General features: G+C 34.8%; 1 protein-coding gene across 1 annotated transcript in view; it reads right to left on the bottom strand.

The window, feature by feature from the left end:
- Nucleotides 1–22,299, bottom strand: part of LOC145291590 (carbohydrate sulfotransferase 15-like) — a 132,956-nt gene that overhangs the window by 27,653 nt on the left and 83,004 nt on the right. The window contains exons 6-7 of the mRNA XM_080137671.1: nt 20,544–20,727; nt 8,934–9,081 (exon numbers count right to left, since the gene is read on the bottom strand). Coding sequence (XP_079993797.1) covers nt 8,934–9,081; nt 20,544–20,727 — 332 coding nt within the window. The remainder of the gene's footprint in view (nt 1–8,933; nt 9,082–20,543; nt 20,728–22,299) is intronic.

The raw sequence follows: 22,299 nt of genomic DNA, 5'->3' as shown, positions 1-22,299 counted from the left end.
GGGAAATGTACACAGACAGACAGACAGACAGATAGACATACAGACACACAAACACGTTCACTTTTATAGATATATATAGATAGATATATATGTATATATATGTATGTATACATGCACATCTGTATATATATATATATATATATATATATATATATATATATATATAGAACAGTAGTCCAAAGAATCGAAACAATACAAATAATCAACCCTTATCTAAAAAATTCAGAAACATAATCTGAAAATACTTTTTAGGCTGTAAAACAACTTAGCATAGGTACATCATAAATTACTGATAAGACAAAATTACCTTAAAATTGTTTAGCCCAAATATCCAATTTTTGGAGATTTTTAAAAGATCTTTCTGAAAAATTATTAGATATACACTAAAGAATGAAAAAGAAAGTTGATTTATATGTTTGTTTTTTTTTTCAAAATATTCTGGTAATAAACAGATTAATTAACAAAGTTGCTGTGTTGATAAGACTTATGTATAAAAAAAAAAGAAACGACTTCTTTGCTATCTTTTTATTTTGAGACAGACTTGTTAACCCTCAGCTAATATTAGCCAAGTAATTATTCAAGAAAATAGTTCCCACCAACTTTGTTAAAGGGTTGGCTCACATGACCCTTAAACTTTACAAAACAAAAAAAGAAATAACGAAATAAACTTCTTGATTGACCTTGTTATATATATATATATATATATATATATATATATATATATATATATATATATATATATATATATATCCGTCGTCGGCCAATTTCTCGTATCCGAGAATTTCAGTTTCCTCTTCGCTCAGTGTTTGGATCGCAGATGGCTTCTCAGACCAATCTGAGCGTGGAATTTGCGTGGGCAGAGAAGGCAATCAATGCTTGGCAGGGGGCGTTGTTGTTCAACACGGTTTTTTCTTGCCTGTCTCTTGATCTCCACCAGTCTTCTTCTTTCTGCCTCGTATCCTTTGGTACCACGTATGATGGATTGGTGCCACAGGCACTGATCCTGAGATGTTGTTTCCCAGATGTGAAGATCAAATCCGGTGTTTTTTAGGGTGGATTTGAGTTGGTCCTTATATCGCAGTAGACGGCAGCCGATAGGTCTTTTTCCTGTAGCTATCTCTGAGTACAGGGTTTGTCGAGGGAGTCTGTTTTCATCCATTCTGAGGATATGCCCCAACCAACGGAGTCTGTGTCTTATGGTGGTAGCCTCAATACTGCAGCTGTTTGCTCTCTCAACAACGCTTGTGTTGGTTACATAGTCATACCATTTGATGTTCAGTATAGCTCAAAGTTTTTGTTGGTGGAATTTTTCGCGTTTAATGAGATCACTTTGGTATATAGTCCAGGTCTCACACCCATACAGAAGCATAGGTATAACAATCGCGTGGGATACCATGAGTTTAGTTTTTATTGAAAGATGTTTATTATTGAAGACGCGCTTCGTCAGTTTACCGAAAGCTCTATAGGCGAGGCCAATTTGGCTTTCTATTTCATTCTCATTTGAGCACTTTTCTGATATTATGCTACCGAGATATGGAAAGTGATCTACTTGCTCAAGAGGAGTGTCATTTATATGAATGCTTATGCCCTGTAAGATGCTATTGGGTACTGGTTGTACTAACACTTTTGTCTTGCCAATATTAACAGAGAGTCCGAAGCGATGGTAGGCTGCCGTGAAGTTGTTTATGGATCTCTGGATGTCTTCCTTGGAATGGCTAAGGACCATGTTGTCATCTGCATATTGAAGCTCTGTGATGTGTTGGAATTTCACAAGGCTTGGAGATTTTAGTCTAGCAGGCTTGAAAAGTTCCCCATCATAACGGTACCTTATGTCCACCCCCGGGTTATTTGGGGGAAGTTCGTGCAGCATTGCAGCAAGATATAAGGAAAAGAGGGTAGGTGCAAGAACACAACCTTGTTTTAGTCCACAGGTAACTGGAAACTTTTTTGTTTCCTTGCCTTGGTGCGATACATATCCTGACATGCCTTCATGCAGTGCCTGGATGCGTTCTACAAAGTGGATTGGCCAACCAAATTGCTTGAGAACTTTCCACATTGCATCTCTTGGAACGCTATTGAATGCTTTTCGTAGGTCATAAAATACAAGATAGAGGGGTTTCTGTTGTTCCCTGCTTTTCTCCTGCTATTGTTCATCGAGAGGAATGGAAGCCACACTGAGATTCTGAGAGGACGGATTCCGTGATTTGCAGCAAGCGATTCAGTAGTATGCGGGCAAAGATTTTTCCCATTATGGACAAAAGGGCAATCCCACGGTAATTGCCACATGATTTTCGGTCACCCTTTTTGAAGATTGTTACTATTACTGCGGCTTTCAGATCCTTTGGTACTTGACGTTCTTCCCACATCTTAAGAATGAGAGTGAATTGTCTTGTTTTCAGATGTTGTCCACTATGGTGGATAAGTTCGAAATGGATATTATCAGGCCCTGGGGCTTTATTGACTTTCATTTGCTCCATCGCAATTAGAAATTCTGTAAATGATGGTGGTGCATTCATCCATAATTGTGCTGGGTACTGTGGGACCATTTTGAGAAAGTCCTCATCTGCAGAAGATTCTTTATTGAGTAGAGTGGCAAAATGCTCCTTCCAACGATCCAGAATTGATTGTGGATCGTTGAGGATGGTGGCATTGTCTGCTGCAAGGAGTATTCCGATGGAGGATCTGATGGGGCCAAAAATTTGTTTTACACTGGCATGTAAATTTCTATGGTCGCAGGCTTCTGCAAAACCCTCCAATTCTTAAGCTTTCAGCTGCCACCATTTGTTTTCTAGTTCCCGTAATTTTGATTGACACTGTTTTTTGTGGTTTCTGTAGATGTTGGTTTTATGCTGGCTTTGAGGGTCTTGTTCATGAGCATGGCGAGCATTTATCTTTTCTTGAATGAGTTGATTAATTTCAGCACAGTTTTCATCAAACCAGTCTTGACTTTTCTTTTTCTTTAAACCAACTGTGACTTTCATTCATTAATGATCTTACTGATTGACAACCATTCTTCTTCCAGGTTGCAAGAATTGGTTGGGTTTATATGAAGTTGTTGTTCGATGGTGTGTTGGTATTTTGTTTTTACCTCTGTTAGGTGAAGTTTTGAGAGGTTATATTTTTTCCGAGATTGCTGTTTTAATTCAAATTTCGGCTTCTTTCTGGTGGTATATTTAGCACGTGTGATGACCAGATGATGGTCAGTCCAACACACTTAGTGCTGATTTAGTGATATGGATATCCTTTTTATCTTTCTGGTGGACGATGACATAGTCTAGAAGGTGCCAATACTGAGATCAAGGATGTTTCCATATGGTCTTAAATCTATTTGGGAGCTGGAATTGAGTGTTGGTAATGAATAGCTCAAATTCTGAGCAAAGTCCTAACAACAGGCAGCCGTTTGAGTTGCATTTACCAAGTCCATGCTTCCCAATGATAAAGTTCCAGAATTTATGGTCTTTCCCCACTCTCGCGTTAAAGTCATCCAGCAGCATTAATTTGTCACGTGGTGGGACTCTGGTTATAAGCTTGCTAAGCTGCCAGTAGAATTCTCGTTTCTCTTTACTGTCGGCATCTAGGGTTGGTGCATATGCCGAAATGACAGTAATGAAGTTATCAGAAGGCAGTGGGACTCTAAGAGACATAAGTCTCTCATTTACAGCTGTTGGTGTGAGCTGATGATCATGCACGATATGTGGCTTTATAGCAAAGCCAACTCCATGTATTCTTTTTTCATCTTTATCCCTTCCCTTCCAAAAGAAGGTGTATCCTGAGCCCTTTTCTCCCAGCTTACCTTCCTCTGAGAGTCGGGTCTCACTAAGTGCAGCAATGTCCACATTAAGAGCCACGAGTTCCTTTGAGACCAAAGCAGTTCGTCGTGCTGGTCTGTCGGTGTCATTGAGGTCTAGCAGGGTTCTTACGTTCCATGCACCGAAGGTTAGATTTGTGGATTTGTTTTCTTAATTTTTCTGGCTTCGACCGCAAAATAGGGTGTCCCACTGGATGCGGCTTTCCAGTCAGACACAGCTGTGACTTCCGATTTTTAGCCCACATTTTCTAGGGCCATCCCTATTCAAGGTGGGCAGTGGTTGTCCTCAATAGGCCTGCCCAGTCGTAGACACAGGACTGAGTCTCCGGATAGTCACAGTTCCAAGAGAGGCGACCATCATGCGTCCACCGCCACTATGCAGATCCAGACTAGGAGCTCTGAGTTTCACCAACACCTTCTCCCTTTGCTCTTGTCCCATCGCTGCTGGTCTTGTCATAGAAGAGAGAGAAAAAAAGAGAGAGAAAATCAAACCAGAGGAAAGAAGGAAAAGCCTTTGGCATATGAATTTGGTTGCAACGGACAGCCGGAAAAGAAAACAGTTTATTTGTTTGTTAACGGCCTCATAGCCAGTCCGTCTGGCTATTGGGATATTTTAAAGTCAGAGTTTTCCTTCTCTTAGCCTTATCCCAGCTAAGGGACCCGCAAGGCCGTGGAGCAGGGGTTGGTGGTGTGTCAGGGCGTGTCCACACGTTTGGTGGGCCATATCATAGCACCTCTGGGGCCCCCTGCTGCTCCGAGATCCCCTGACATATTAGCCTGGTACTGCAAGGCACCAGTATCCTTGTGTGGCCACGAGCAGGCATGTCAGGGGTCTTAACACTGGAGAGGCTAATTATACTGGCAGAGAAGGCTTACGCATTCTGCTTCTTATTCACCTAAAGGCTAGCCAGCGGCAGAAGCTGGAAGTGAAAAGCATGCAAGCAAAAACTTAGCACTAACGTTGCTGCACTAGACGCATCACAGTGCCCTGTGTTTCTACACACACACACACACACACACACACACACACACACACATATATATATATATATATATATATATATATATATATAATTTAAAGGAGATTAGAACAATAGTCTAAAGAGCTGAGTGTATTTTAATGTAACAGTGAAATTACTAGTTTAATTAAAATACAGGAAATAGAAAGTGCTCGTTGTAATTTAGATATATAATAAGCTCGATAGTTAAATGTCCTAGAGCTAATTCAATATTAAGTAATGTGATTTATAATTTAAAATTTAAAAATCAAATTTTAATTAAATTAAAAATCCGTTTCATAAGAAGGAACAACAACAAAATCAATTATCTGTACGATCGTTTCGGAAAACAATGCTTTTTATTGTGGTATACATCAAGTTATGTAGAATAATTATATATAGTTTTTTGGTAAGCAAGGTCTCCTCATCAGCAAATTTTGGAGGGTTTTTATTGAATTTAAAAACGAAAAATTAAAAGGTAAATATCTCTATATATTTTTAAAGCAAGTTTATTATGTAAATTCAAAAATATATATTTTTCTCTACTTATTTCTATCTCTAACCCATATTAATTTTCTTATAAATTTTAAATCCAGACCTTTTATTTCAATTTTTCAGATTCATCTGCCTTACTTTTAATGCTAGGTTTATTTATGGTGTCTTTTAAATTCAATAAAAACCCTCCAAAATTTGCAGATGAGGAGACCTTGCTTACCAGAAAACTATATATAATTATTCTACATAACTTGATGTATACCACAATAAAAAGCATTGTTTTCCGAAACGATCGTACAGATAATTGATTTTGTTGTTGTTCCTTCTTATGAAACGGATTTTTAATTTAATTAAAATTTGATTTCTAAATTTTAAATTATAAATCACATTACTTAATATATATATATATATATATATATATATATATATATATATATATATATTAAGAACAAGTAGTTAATAAAACATGTTAAAAAATACTTCGGAAAAGAGTTAAAAACATATTCAATTTTAAAAAGGAAACACTAAATAAATTTTCAATAAAAACTCAGTAAGGATTTCTTATTCAACTATGCCTAATTTAGCACAAAAGATCTTAACATCTAATAAGAAAAAATTAAATCAGTCCAAAAAATCCCTTTCCCAATTAAATCCAAAACTAACTGTAATTGTAATAACAAACATCTTTGTCCATTCAATGATTGCATCCATAAAGATGCTATATATTCATACACAATTACAGAGCTCCCACGCAATCCTCCCATAATAGACACTAATATTTTATCTTCCAGTTATCCCCCTTCTCATCCTCCATCTGATATAGTTACTAATCACACGAGCAGCCCATCCATCTATAATCATACAACCAGCAATAACAATAATGATAATAATAATAATAATGAGAATAATGATATTTCTCCTAACAGCCATCCTAACTCTAACAACATCCATTATCCCCTCCAAAACAGTCCTCGTACAATCATTGTCCCACCCTTTGTTGAACACAATGAACAAAATTCAAATTATTTCCTTAATACAAATCAGCAAATTAATATTAATTTCAGACCTCAAGCTTTTAATAAAGTACATACACATATCGGTGCTACTTCAACATTAATTAAGAAAAAAATATCAAACCACATTTCTTCTTTTAACAACCAAAATTCTAATAATAACCAAGGAACTTCTCTAACCACGTTAATTAAAAAACTTAATTCTAATAATACCCCTTTCTCAATCAAATGGGCCATCCTAAAAAAGGTTAAGTCTTATACTCCAAGCTCTAAGTCATGTCGCCTCTGCAGAACTGAAGCTATAACTATAATTACTTACCCTCAAAGTAGCAATAGAATAAACTCTAAAAACGAACTGATCTCTTTCTGCAAACATGTCCAAATTCAATTATGGTAAATTTGAAATTACATAGCCATTAATTTAACCTTTCAGATATATATTCTTTTCTATAACATTATCGTTTTCTCTACATACTTTCTTAATATTTTACAACTTAAAATTTTTTTTTATTGTAATTCTTTTTCTTCCTTGTTTGGCCGGTTTTTTATCTGTAATTTCCGTTTTTAACGTTCAAATATTCCTATCTATCAATATATTAACCTACCTACACTTTTATATTTTGCATGTATGTTTATTTATACTTTACTATATGCATTTACTTACATACTTACTTGCTTTATTCGGAATTTGCAGATACCGGCCTTTCTCTCCCCTTTAATTTAAAATTTATTTATTTATTTATTTATTTATTCATCTATTTACTTATATGTAAGTATGTGTGTGTATGTGGGTGTGTTTGTTGTGTGTGTGTGTGTATATATATATATATATATATATGTATATGTATACGTGTAACTGTATGTATTCATATATATGTATGTATGTATTTACATGTGTACATATTTATTTTATATTTCTTCTTATTTCATTTAGTTGTCCTTTAAAAACTCCTGCTGATAATTCAATTCTTAAATAATAACTTGTAAATTTCAGTTGACCTCTTTTTTGCTTAAAATTGTTGGCACCTTTAACGTTATCTTGTCTGGGTCATTTTGGTTTTTCTATTTTAAAATTATTCCAAATACCATTCAACTTTTTTTTTCTCCTCCCTTTTTTTCTTTCTTCTTCACCCATTTTCTTTAATTCAATCTTGCCTCGACAGTCGAGCTGTATATTTGATCCATTTCTTTTTTACGCATATTTTATCTTTCTTTTAATAATATATTGGAATTCTTTCCCATTTCCTTATACTTATTTGTGAATTATTCCACGGATTTCTGCCTTTTGGATTACTTTGGATCATCTTCCAATTACGCGGTTCCCTTGGATTTTACTTGTGCGAATGGAATTTTAACTAACTTTCTTGGATTCTGCATCTTTGGATTTTACTGTCATTGGAAATTTTACCCTTCACGTTTTTATTCACCCTATTCCCTATGCTTCACTTTTTGTTATCAAGTAAGATCTATGACTTACTTGTAGTTTCATTTAATACTTTTGCAAGCAAAATCCGATCCCACATTTTGCTAAATCCTACCCTCTGATAAGAAGGAAAGTATTTCTTCGAAACTCCACGGATTAAGGACTATCCATTTATTTAGTGTTTCCGTTTTAAAATTAAATATGTTTTTAACTCTTTTTCAAAGTGTTTTTTAACATGTTTTATTAACTACTTGTTCTTATTATAAGCTCTATCTCCTATTTGGTTTTATCGAGCTTTTACATCTGGTTGAGATTACGTTATAAATATTAATTCTTTAATATTTATAATTTACTTTAGTTTTGCCATCTTGGATCATTTTGGTAAACTTAACTATAATTCTTATTTTATATATATATATATATATATATATATATATTAGATACAGATAAGACACCTCAACAGACTATGTAGATGTGGAAAGTCAAGTATCATGGTTCAATTGTACTCTAAGCAGAAACATTCATTTCAAACACGACCCTGTCATATCAAAGAACCTATTGTTGACTGTTAATTTTATATGCTGGGTCTTTTTGCTTTATATAGTAATAAAATTTCTGAAATGCACTTGTATATAAGGTATAAACTTTAGTCAAAATTGCATATTCCTTCTTTCATCGTTTTTTTTTTTTTTTTTGTTGATTATCAATACTTATGAAAATATTCTGATACAAAACCTATCTAAGAACACCGCCAGGTATAAAGTACATTTTTGTGAAATTTCAAAATAATCGGCCCAGCCGTTTAGAAGTCTATAGGAAATGAATTCACACACACGGATAAAGTTTCTTTTGTATCATAGTAGAGATAGAGATTTAAAAAAGTATAAAACAGAATTATCTCCCTTACTCTTGATTTGTCTTAAAATCAGAATCTTTAGAATAAAAATCGATTAATGTCATGAGGGGAAGCATATTAGTCCCAATTTTTGTTTGATAAGCAATACTCAAGCTATTGTTTAATAATTTATATGTATTTTAGGTTTGCATTTGCCCAAGAAAACGTATAAAGTAAACAGACGCTCTTTCATAGATAGAAATTTAACATGAATAGATTAATAGATAGAATGATTTTTTTTTTATTGTAATACACACACACACACATACATATATTTTTAATGGAGGTAAAAGAAACTTACTTAGATTGAGAAATTTAAATATATTTTTTATGTGTTTCTTCATGTTCTCCCTGTAATCTTCTGAGCGTAAGATATAAAATTGGTTGCGTGGGAAAACTTTAAACCATTCCTTCAGATACACAGAATAAAAGCCAACTTCAAATCGCAACTGAAAAGAAAGAAGGAAAAAAAAAAAAACTTTAAAAACAAATGTCAGTTTAAAAATATTTATTCTTTATTATTTCAATCAAAAATAATTTACTTTATTAATTAAAGTGTCCATATATTTTTCTTGGAATTTCTCCATATAAACTTTTTGCAATTATCTGAAATATCCTTTTCCTTTTCTTCTTTATTTTTTTTTCTCTTTCGCCTTTTGGTAAAAATACCCTAAAACCGTTTAATGCAGAGGTGGCCATACAATTAAAATATATATATATATATATATATATATATATATATATATATATATATATATATATATATATATTTCAAGCTAATATATGACAATGAATAATTTGTCTATATCCTATTGGAACTATTTTCATGAAATTTCTGATAGGAAGTTTTGATTACGTTATATTTATATTGTTTCAAACTTTCGTACTCTCTCTCTCCCTCCCCCTCTCTCTCCCCCCCCTCTCTCTCTCTCTCTCTCTCTCTCTCATATATATATATACATTGCCCGGTCGTAAAATATGTTTAAATATCAGATTTTGTATTTATTATTATATTATATTGGACCCAATATATAATAATAATTTAAAAAGTTAAAAAAATAAAAATTACTTGCTCGTCATCACCGAAAACCGAAACCAAGACGTTTAGCTTACAATTTACATTTTCCTTTGATGTTAATGCTTGAGCTCTGAAGACATGTTTGCTGCAAGACTACAAATTAAAACATGAACCAATAGCGATTACGTTACACATGCATATTTGTAATGCTGTCGTTCGATCTTCATCTAGCAAATTCCATTTTTTTAATTTTCACACTTTTGCACAGAGTTTCCTCGGCTAAAACCCAAATATAAAGTTTTACATGGATTCGAACCCCTATATATTAAGTTTCATGTCTGTAGACCAAAGGTCCAATTTTTTAAACAAATATATATACGCATACATAAATATATATAGAAAGAAGTTTGTGTTTACTATAACTTTTTTACGCAAATATTACGCAAGTATAAATCATGTAGAATATCTGCATTAATATAATTACACGTAATAGTTAATAGATGATCATCCATAAGAAAACTGAAAAAAGCTAACAGGAAATTAATTAAAATGAATGTTTAAAAGAATATGCAAATTAGCTAGATCTTTTGCAGATGAATGCAATTGCCTGACCCATATATAACAAAGTTGTATTTTATTTTTAAATAAATAGAAAAAAGAGTTTTTATATGAATATCAATACACAAAAAACACCCAAATTTATAGGAGTATATATGTATATATAAATATATTTATATGAGAGAGAGAGTGTTGCAACAAAGTCCAACACTTGACAAAAAGAAAACGAAAATAGGCAATAAAAACAAAAGTTGTATACAGAGATTACATATCGCCACTGGCAGAGATGAGCAATAAGTCACACGCTATACTTTCCTAAACACAGTGGTAAATGGAAGCCTTAAAATTAAATAATAATTATTCTTTTATGACTATAGACACTAGTTTTTCATGTTTATGCAATCATCAGTGTAGGATAACAATTTCAACTGTTTGGGAGATTTGAACCTACTTTTAACTCCATTTGCTAAGCCTTTCTCTCTCTCTCTCTCTCTCTCTCTCTCTCTCTCTCTCTATATATATATATATATATATATATATATATATATATATATATATATATATATATATATATATATATACTTATTTCTTCGAAACTCCGTGGATTAAGGACTATCCACTTATCTAGTATTTCCTTTTCAGATTAAATATGTTTTAACTCATTTCAAAGTGTTTTTTAACATGTTTTATTTACTGTTTGCTCGTATATATATATATATATATATATATATATATATATACATATATTTGTAGTCATCGACATACAGTCCTGTTTCGTTGTATCACAACTCATCAGTGCCACTAGACTAGCATCTCTCCCTAGCCAAGGATTGAACCTAGAACCGTCGTGTTGACAGTCGGCAGTTCTCCCACTCGACCATGAAGGCGACGCCCGTAAATAACTCGTTGGAATGCCTATTTAAATGGACACCCGCCATCGCTTTTATAGTGCTCAAATCGCCGGTTTGTAACGAGCAAACAGTTAATAAAACATGTTAAAAAACACTTTGAAATGAGTTAAAAACATATTTAATCTGAAAAGGAAATACTAGATAAGTGGATAGTCCTTAACCCGCGGAGTTTCGAAGAAATAAGTATACATATATATATATGTATGGGCTCGAAAATACAAGCTGCACATGGATACCTCCCCCAAAATACTTTGGGAACATCTGAAAACTGCCATCCTGTAGACTTCTAAGAAGGTCCTAGGGGTTGTGACTAAAAAGGACAGGGACTGATTCGATGAAAACGATCAGAAGGTCCAGAAAATGCTGGCAAAGAAGAGATCAGCTCACCAGGCCCACTTAGCTCACCCATCTTATGAAGAAATCAGCCTTCTACCTTGTATGTAGCAACCTTGAACACAAGCTTCATAAGATCAAGAACATGATGGATTAACCTTACAGAGAAGACTCAGCTACGTGCAGACACTAACGACTGGGTGGGGAGATTCTATGAAGCCTTTAAGGCAGTGTATGACCCTACACAAAAGATACGGAGCTCACTGTATGGTGTAGATGGACAGTCGCTCCTCACCAACAAGGCATCCATTCTAAATCGCTGGTCTGAACACTTCCAAGCCCTCTGCAGTGCTGACTGCATTGTTCAAGATTTTGCAATTCTCCGCAGTTCCCAGGAGCCAGTGAAAGCGAAGCTGGATGAGTCACCAACAATTGAAGGGACTATGAAACTAATAGAGCAGCTAAAGACACCTGGAAACATGCTCTGTGTTGCACTCCAAAATCCGTTTCTTCTCTGTTGCTGGGAGCAGGCCAAATTGCCTCAAGACTTTCATGATGCAGTCATCATCACTCTGTGCAAGAACAAAGGGTAAAGTAGACTGCTCCAGCTACTGGGGAACAGCTCTGCTCTCCATCACAGGAAAAATCCTCACAACAATTCTGCTTAACAGACTGGTGCCCTCCATTTCTGAAGATCCAGTGTAGCTTCAGGGCTAACAGGAGCACCATAGACATGGTGTTTGTTCTTAGACAGCTCCAAGAAAAATGCCAGGAGCAGAACAAAGAACTGTATGTTACCTTTGTGGACCTCACAAAAACCTTCGACATTGTAAGCAGGAAAGGAATGTGGCAGATCATGGAACGACTCAGTTGCCACCCTGCTAAGTTCCTCAACATGGTTGTCCAGCTACATGAAGACCAGCGTGGCCAAGTCAGACTTAACAACGACCTCTCAGTGCCCGTTTATTCATCAACAGTGTAAAACAGGGTTACATCCTTGCTCTTCACTATCTTCTTCAGTATGATGCTAACACAAGCCACTGAGGATTTTGACGCTGAGGATAGTGTTCTTACTACTGTTTCGATGGCAGCCTGTTCAACCTCAGGTGGCCACAGGCCCACTCAATAACCCAGGAGCAACTAATTTGCAACCTCCTCTTCACTGATGATGCTGCACTTGTTGCGTATGCAGAGAGAGTTCTGTAGTGTCTGACGCCCTGCTTTGTAGAAGCGGCTCAGCTTTTTAGACTGGAAGCCAGCCTGAAGAAAACAGAGGTCCTCCACAAGCCCACACCTAAACAAAAGTACATCAGCCCACACATTAACATTGGAGAAACCAAATTGAAAGCAGTTCAACAGTTCACCAACCTTGGGTGCACCATATCATCAGACGCCAGGATAGACAAAGGGGTGGACAACAGGCTGGCCAAAGTCAATGGTGCTTTTGGTAAACTGTATCAACGAGTGTAAAGTAACAATGATTTGAAGAAGTCTACCAAGGTCAGTGTATACAGAGTCATCATACTGACTAACCTTTTGTATGCCTCAGTCATCGTCACCTGTGGCTCTGCAAGCGTTTTCACTCATGCTGCCTTCATACTATCTTCAACATTCACTGGAATGACTTCATTACCAACCTTGAAGTGCTCGAATAAGTCAAAATCAGTAGTAATTGAGGCCATGCTGCTGAAATGGCTGGCTACATTTATAGGATGGAAGGCCACTGCCTTCCCCAAATCACTTTGCATGGTGAACTTTTCACTATCCAAATATGATTACTATTCTATTTAGATACCAAAATCTCATAATTTTTTGTGTCAACTCTTATTTTCTTTCTCTATGTCACTTAAAAAGATTGAATCTTTAATATATTTTCTATGCGTATGCTGAATAGCAATATTATATATTTTACTAATGACTGTCCTCTGAGGAGATGAGCCTACATCGAAAATTCATGGATTAAGGAAATTACTTTGAATATTGTATTCTTTGGTCAAATAATAAATTTTTGTTTTGAAAAATTATATATGAAATTTAAATATAAAAAAACATAAATTTTTAATTTGCTCTATCTAATATATTGATATATATTGATTTTATTTGGCTGGAATTGTCTTATACAAAAATAAAAATATTAAAAAATATTATAAAAAAAAAAAATATTGTAAGACTTTTTGTAAGACTTGATACCACAAGGTTCATTAATCTGTGATCTAGTTTCATCTCACTATTCTGATATATATATATATATATATATATATATATATATATATATATATATATATATATATATATATATATATATATATATATATATATCATGGAGTATTGATTTGAGAGTTCTTTTATTGTCCATTTTGAGGAGGATGATAAAAGAACTCTTGAATCCATACTTTATGAATTAACACCAGAGACCATGAAACTAGCTTGCAGAATCAAGACAATGATCAAAACAAAAATAAAAAAATTCTGTGCTCCTTAATCAGATATGCATTGGTAACGATTTGCTGGCGTCATAATATTTCAACTGGTGTTAGGCCAAAAATAATGGCGTTTGTTATTTTTCCTCAGTAACCAAAACGGCTGTTAAAAGAATAACTTTTATATAAATTTAATTAAAACAAATAAATCAAGTTTATTGTTAGTTAAATTGTAAGTTGGCAATAGTGCATTGCAGTTTAAAAAAAAAAATTACAACAAATAACTTATACGAAATGCCAGAAAATTTAATCTTCTATCAACTTGCATAGCTTCTCTGTTTTGACACTTTTTAAGTGTTTTTTTTTCTCAAATTCTATATCACTGCCTTACATGGCTGCACCCCTTCTTGAAAATGATACGAAATCTTAAAAATCAAACACTTAAAAAGTGCCAAAACTGATAAGATATGCAAGCAGATAAAAAATCAAGTTTGCTTGTGTTTGATCAAAGTTTTTGTAAATTTATTTTTTCACCCCTTCTAAATCTATTTCATTGATTTCATCCTTTGTTAATTAATGTTGGAAAAAAAAAAATGGGAAAAAATTATTAATTATTCAATATTTTCATAATAAAACTGAAAAAAAAAAAAAATTATTTGTTATCGCAAAAATCAGAAAACAAATATTTAGTCTCCTCTTCCTTCGCCCCCCAAAAGCCAAAATAATGCAGAATATTTATTTTGGGATGGGGGTTGGGGCGAACATCGATTGAAATGTCATGACGTCACGTAGTGCAGTTATTGAACATAATCTTTACTTATATATACAAATTTTATATTCATTTTCAACATTTAAGTAATTTAATCAGTTCAAGGGAGATAACTGTTATCCACTATAATATTTATTTCCCTTTAAAGTAGGTACGGGCAAAAATGGGCGGGCAAAAATAGGGGGACCTAGTTTTGAAAGCCGATTTATCATAATTTTTTTTTGTAGGTTTCCGACTACTTTTTGATTGCATTTGAAAGATTAAAGACTAAAGTTAATTTCCTAAATGGGAAAAAATATACTTCACACGAAGTTAATTTTATTTATTTCTTCCAAAAACAGCATTGTTATGAATTGATTTTTTGTGGGATAAAATCTGTCTGTTTGTCTGTCTAACCACTTTTCTCTCTCTCTCTCTCTCTCTCTCTCTCTCTCTCTCTCTCTCTCTCTCTCTCTCTTTCTCTCTCTCTCTCTCTCTCTCTGTTCTGAAATTGTTTTTGGTGTAAAGAGAAATTGAGAAATCACATTCATTTCAGTTGTTTTTTCCGTTTTTCTTCCACAATCAAAGCCTCTGCACCCTGCATTGATGAGTGATTTTTATGAACTATAGACAGCACCAGAACTCTCTCACTAACAAAAAAGGTACATTAACTAACGCACGCACGCACACACATTTTCAAGCCTATCCCATTTACACTAATGTAAACGCATATAATAACAGCCGAGATAAATGTTGTTTTTTTTTTTTTTCAATTTCGCTTTACACCTAAAACAATTTCAGAACTCATTTGTACAAACTCTTTATCTTTCATTGTCTGAACAACTCATTATTTTATTTGATAATGTCTTATCTTCCACAACTTTTATTTACAAATTTCAGAACATAGATAGGACACATGAAAAGGAGTGGAATTACCTATATATAATAACTTGATTGCAGAAATTCCCCTATGGACCAAAGTACACTAGGTTTGCTCCAACAGAGGCCACATACAAATTTATTATGTCAAGACTATTAGCTAGTATATTATGTAACTTTCAAACGCCATCTTACACACACTTATCTGCTATATTAAAATCTTACATTCTATCCTAGAAGAAACATCATCATGATCACAAAGATCTACAATGGAAATAGCTGTTATTTTTCCCTCTAAAAAAAGTACTACTCCTGCTCCCAGTCAACACTGGGAGGTATTCTGCATTATGGTCATATATGGGGTTTCATCCTAATTTTCTGGCTCATATACTTATACATATACCATAATCTTTTCTCCCCCCCCCCCTCCAAATGATTTCTCCCTACTCACATTTCACAAAATCTCATTGGCTGACAACTAACTATTTGTTTATTCCGGAATGAATGAATTCTTATTCAAAAAAGAATGCACCAGAGATTAACACAAACATGGCTTCCCTGATTAGATTAGGCAATTATTTTAGATAAAATACTTCGATTACAAATATATTAAGACATCGAAACATGTTCATAAGCCACGACTGCTTTCATTTACACATTAAATATACCATACACGTTAGCTTTTCGTACACAGCAATGATAGCGTGATACATATTTTGTGTTTAACTACAGCATGCATAATGTTTTCCGACACAGACTGATAGCCATTATTTCTTCTTTTTTTTTTCTAAAAGCTAGATTAAACTTTATTATACACTTATTAAAAAATAAAAAGAACTCAGTAGGCGATTATTGCAGTGCACACCCAGCATTTGTGTGATTTGGAAACCTTTAAACTGTCTAAAACGTTTAATTTCTTCTTCGTTAGTACAACTGACTAAAATTCTTTCCTTATAGGCTGAATAAAAAAAAAATACAACTGATTACACCATTGTTGCAGTACAGACCCGACTTGGGTGTGACTTGGAAGCCTTTAAACTGTCTACAATGTTTAGTTTCTTCTTCCTTACTACCACTGACTAAGATTTTTCCCTTATACACTAAATAAAAAATTATTGCATGTTTATTGTAGTACAGACCTGGCATTTGCGTGATTTGGAAGCCTTTAAACTGTCTAAAACGTTTTTTTTTTTTTCCTTCTTCCTTAAAACAGCTGACTAAAATTCTTTTCTTATACGTTAAATACCAAAATATGAAACACCATTACTACAGTCAAGACATGAATTTTGTGTGGTTTTGAAGACTTTAAACTGTGCTTTATTTGAAAATTGAAATATGAACACATTGATTCTTAAAAAATAAATTGTTGCTTTACTTTTAACGTAGATATTCTTCTCGAAAACCAATATTTCCGAATGATGTTTCATGATGATTACATGTGCTTCGTTTTATAATTACATTTCACAAACATTGACCAACAAAAATAAATTGTTGTTTCACTTTTACAGTAGATATACTTCTGTTTACATTACGTGATTCCAGTTTATTTAAACCAGCCATTTCAAAGGTTGTAACATCGAATGTTTCCGTTCTGTGCATCACCTTTTACAACTAGCATTGAACGTTTGATCCTGACCATTGCAGCTAATTTTTTCCCCCCATTCCTATAACGGGTTACTGCTGCTATTTACATTGCTTTTATGGCGTGGATTAATTTTTTCTATATTTTTGAGATACACAAATAGGTCAAAAACCAAAATAAATTGTTTTTTTCCTAATTCACCATAATTTTATTTACACAAAAATAGCTTACTAAACATATTAAATTGTTTGAGCCTAATTTCTCCCAAAATTCATTTCCTTTCAAGTATATAAACAATATTTCTTTAAAAATTATACAATAATTCTGTTTCTGTTGTCTAACATTTAACATTTAAAAAGGTTTACATTGTTTCAATCTCTACATTGTTCTAGTTATATAGTTTATAATAGAAACAATATCCTGTATATATCGTTCAAAATAAAAAAGAATTGTTTATTACTTAAAGAAACCGTTCTGTTTATACTGTTCCTTTTTCCACTTACTTAAAACTGTTAATTTCTGAAAAAACATAATTTTTACATGGTAACGTACATGTGACTACAGGAATTTAGTTCCATTTAAGTGATAGAGGATTCGAGAGTTTTCTGCCACCTTAACTCCAGTCTTGACAACAAAAATACCATGCCTTGAACAATACCCTGAACCATACCCTGAAAAATACGCTGAACCATACCCTGCCCACCAGCTTAGTCTGCACAAGCCAAACGACACAGCAACCACCAATTTTTGTTGTTCATTCATAGTATTTGTGTGTGGGATTCCTGACAGCGATTAGCAAAGTTATATTTATGGCAAATTTTGTGACAACTCCACCCCAACTCACAAAATGAGGTGTCAATTCTGAAAGCCGTTCTTGGGGATGCCTATTCCGAAAGCTGTTCTTAACATGAGGAGGTTGGGGGTTGACTAATAACAAACAACAGCCATACTTTAAATTTTTATGCAGGGGATGCATGATACTATCGGGCAACGCCGGTGAACGGGTCCTGCTAGTTACCTATATTTGATTGATTTTTTTTGAGAAGATAAAAATTTCAAAATGTACCCATGGATTCAACAATTACTGTACAGACTTGGAGGGAATTTGGCATGTAAATAGCAAACGATAAAGAAAATATAATGAGCTATGTTTGATTTAGTTTTTAGAGAAACAAAGGAGGCAGACGCCCCTCCCCACTCTCCTTCAATGTAAAAATAAATGTATCCATGTATTCAAAAACTACTGGAGATCTTTATAAAAGTTGAACATAGACAGCAGAGTAAACAGGAGGTGGAAGCCCTTCATAGAAATTCAATGAATAAATATTCCCCAAATTTCAGTTTCATTGGAGTATTTTAAAGAGATTTTTGGGTGGGGAGGTATATTATAGGCATCATTTCACATTTGAAAATTCAAAAATTTCAGATTTGCATTAAATTTGATCAATAGTCATTAGACACAAAACAAGATTCCTTGAATTTTAATTTCTTTTTAAGACGCCTTAAGCTTAAGTTTCAAGGATGTTATAGAGAGTGTAATCAACTATGTTTGACTTATTTTTGAGGAAAGAAAAGGAGCACAGACCCACCCCCGCCACCACCATCACCACTCTGAAAATAAAGATTGATTTTTATGGTATTTGGAAAATGGAGATGGATAAGAACTCTGATGTGGAGAACATATATCTGAATGACAAAGCTATTGAGGTTTTCCAAAAGTTTTGTTACTTCGGTGATAGCATTGGAGCACAGGCTGGAGCAGGTGCTAGAATGATTTCAAGATTCTGCTGCTATTAACCAGCAGTGTTACCACTGTTGAACAAGGAAACAGTTGATTAGTGTGCGTAGTGTCATGATGCATAGTGAGGGTTGCGGAAATGCATTGCGTTGAAAGAAATGCGATGAGAATGACATGATGGATGTGTAATTTGAGTTTTAAAGCCACGCTTAGGTTTGATGACCTCAGGTGAAGGTTTAATATGGACGGTATAGGGAAATGTATGCAGAGCAGGAGACTTTGATGGTATTACCACACTGAAAAAAATGGATGAGAGTTCTTGGCTTAGTAGATGTAGAACAGTTGTGGTAGCAAGTTCACTTCACAGAAGGTCAAAGAAAGCATATGAAGAAGTGATAAGTATGAATAAATAAGATAAGAGGAATAAATAGAAACTTGATAGGAAATGCGCCACAGTACGACTCATGCTCTCTACCGATCCAAGTTATGACAACAGGACCATTGCCAGCACCCTCAAAATGCATCGCTGGATTGCCACGAATAACAGGGACATACCCAGGGTGATGAAAATAAAGTCCCTGGCCACAGTTATGGTCTTTGGTGTGGTTTCAAGTGAGGGCCACATCATGCCGCTTCACATCTTTAAAGTTAGCTTGAAAGTCAGCACCAAAGTGTACGTGGATGTGCTGCAGAGTGTGGTGATCCCCTGGTGCAGGTGGCCGCTGATAGACCCTGGGTGTGGCAATGGGACTCTGCACTGGCCCACAAGTCCAAAGAAACCCAGGCTTGGCTTCAGAAGGAGTGCTACGACTTTGTACCCTTCTTTCACTGGCCCATCTCCTCTCCTCAACCTGAACCTGCTGGACTACTTCGTTTGCTCATACATCGAGAACATCACCAACATGACCTCCCACAACATTAAAGCTAGCCTTATCATCACCGTCTGCCGAGTTCCTGCCGGCACTTGTGGAAAAGGCATGGTCCCAATTCCGGACCCATATCAAGTAGGTGATTGAGGCTGAAGAATAGATACCAGCTTTACTACATAATCAAGTTTCCTGAATTGATTTTTTCAATAAAAGTTTTAAAATAAAGCTGTAGTGTTGTTTTCTTTTGGGCAACACTTTTATCGCGTATAATGATAAAACATTTTCCTCCCATCTCTCTCTCTCTCTCTCTCTCTCTCTCTCTCTCTCTCTCTCTCTCTCTCTCTCTTTTGCATGTAATACCGTCTTTCGCTTTTTCTATCACTCAGCTTTCTTGTCATTCTCTCAATTTCTCTGTTGCGTTCATATAAGTTTCTTTTTTCTTTCTTCTTTTCTTTCTTTTGTCTTCCCTATCAATCTCTCTTTGTTTCTCATATTTTCTCTTTTTTCTCTCTCACTTTAATCATTTTTTCTTGTTTGGTTTTCAACCGTTTTTATATTTTTCAAACTCACTCTTTAGTCCTCAAGCCTTTGTGGGTCAACCGTCTCCGAACTCCACCCTATATATTATCCAATCAATTGCTTCCAAGTCTTCCAACGTTCCTGCAGTTCTAGACCTCCATGTTTTTACAATGGTTTATCCAGGAGGTCGAACACTCTACATGACCATATCAATGCAATCGATTAGTTCTTAAGAAACCATCTAACAGCAATTCCAATTTCGATAAGGAATATATTAACGATTGGATGAAAAGGCAATATATTAACGATTGGATGAAAAGGCAAAAAGTCACTCACAAAGGAATCCAAATGAAAGATTTTGTTGAAAAGGCAGTATTTTAGGCTGTTTTTATGGATGCACTTCTTGAGATTATTAGTGGCATTAACAACTTGAACATGAAAATTTTCTCTGGAACGCACTCGCTGTGATGGCTTGAAAGCTTTGTGTTTTTCCCGAACAAACAGAAAATCGGAGAAGAGTCTGAAAGAGAAATAAATGTGAAAAGTTATTATCGTTCATGAACAAAAAAGTTACCCCAAAATAGAGTGAATTATTTGGATGATTCGAACTACTGTTCTCATTTTGGGTGTTATTTTATTCAAGCAAACAAAAAAATGTACATTTAAAGCAAAATGTTTTAAAAACAAAATAATAATCATAAAGTTCATCTGTTGCCTTTGGCATGAAGCCCAAGTCGTTTTTTTTTTGTTTTTTTTTGCAGGGAGGGGGGCTGTGGGGGGGCTCAATAGTCATACAGTTTTGTCAAAATCTGTTGGACTTAACCTAAGATAGAAACTATCACCAAAATATCATATTCACTCTGTAGTTTGATTTTACTTAGATCAATAATCTAATTTGTAATTGGACCAAAGAATCGCTTACAAGAACGTGTGCGCAAGACTTTTCTAGTCTCACACAAAAACACACGTTCACATCTCAAGCTATATTACTTGTCACATACATATGCGCACACAAACATACATGTGCACATCCACACACGTACATATATTCACGTTCGCATACATACACTCACATTCACGTGTATACACACACGCTAACATACGCACATACACGCACGCATGGACAACGTCACTTACCCTTTCAAAGGAAATCCACACATGCGCAAAAGACCACCGGAAACACCTATAAAAGCAAGAGACAAGCTGTTTTCAGCCCTTTTCCATCTCGCCTTCCGAGATGAGTGGTCGGCGCACCAGCCACCGCCGTTTCGGCAGGCACGCGCACACGCGTGCCTCACGCCACTTGATACTATGTGGGACAAAAAGCTAACAAACAGTACGTACACTTTATACGCTTTCTCTCGCCATGAACTGGATTGACATTCTCACTCTTTCTCTCTCTATCTACTACTTGTCCCTGAGAACACCACCGCGTAGCTGACGACTAACATGGCGTATAGTTTAACTAATATCAACCCTCTATTTTTTTCTTTGTCTACACGCTGGACTATCATTCCCATTTTCCACTACATCACTCATTTCTCTTCCCACGCGCGAACAAACGATAGTGACCCGAACGTGAGATGAACACACATTTCCTTTTTCCTTCTAACTACCAGTCCCGCAACAAACGATGGTTACAACCGCGCGGACATGAACACGTGTAATATCTAAAACATTCATTCTTTCAACAGTAAATAAACGACACGTTTATCTATTCCAGCAATTGAGTCTTTGTTTCCTTCATTCCATTCGTTTCATTATTTTTCTTTTGTAATGGGATTTAGGATTTATCTTAGTCCTCTACCAAGACCGTCTTAAAAGACAAGATGGCCGGTGAGCAAAAATAATTTAATCTGCTGACGTCATCACGGATAGTCCATACCGGTGACACCGGTAGTCACCGGTAGGCATTCGTAACGTTTTGAAGTCAGTGTAATATTTCTTTTTTTATTAAAATGCCTTCACGGTGCATCGTTCCAACTTGCTGAGGAAATTATCGTAAAGGACCAAAAAGTGACAGTATTTTCATTTCCGAAAGATAAAGAATTATAATGCAGTAAAAAAAAAAAAAGATTTTACACCATCTCCA

This window comes from Euprymna scolopes, chromosome 2, assembly GCF_053919585.1.
Source record: "Euprymna scolopes isolate OS-2025 chromosome 2, ASM5391958v1, whole genome shotgun sequence".
NCBI lineage: Eukaryota > Metazoa > Mollusca > Cephalopoda > Sepiida > Sepiolidae > Euprymna > Euprymna scolopes.
The sequence above is the reverse complement of the archived record's forward strand: the minus strand, read 5'-3'. Positions and strand labels throughout refer to the sequence as shown.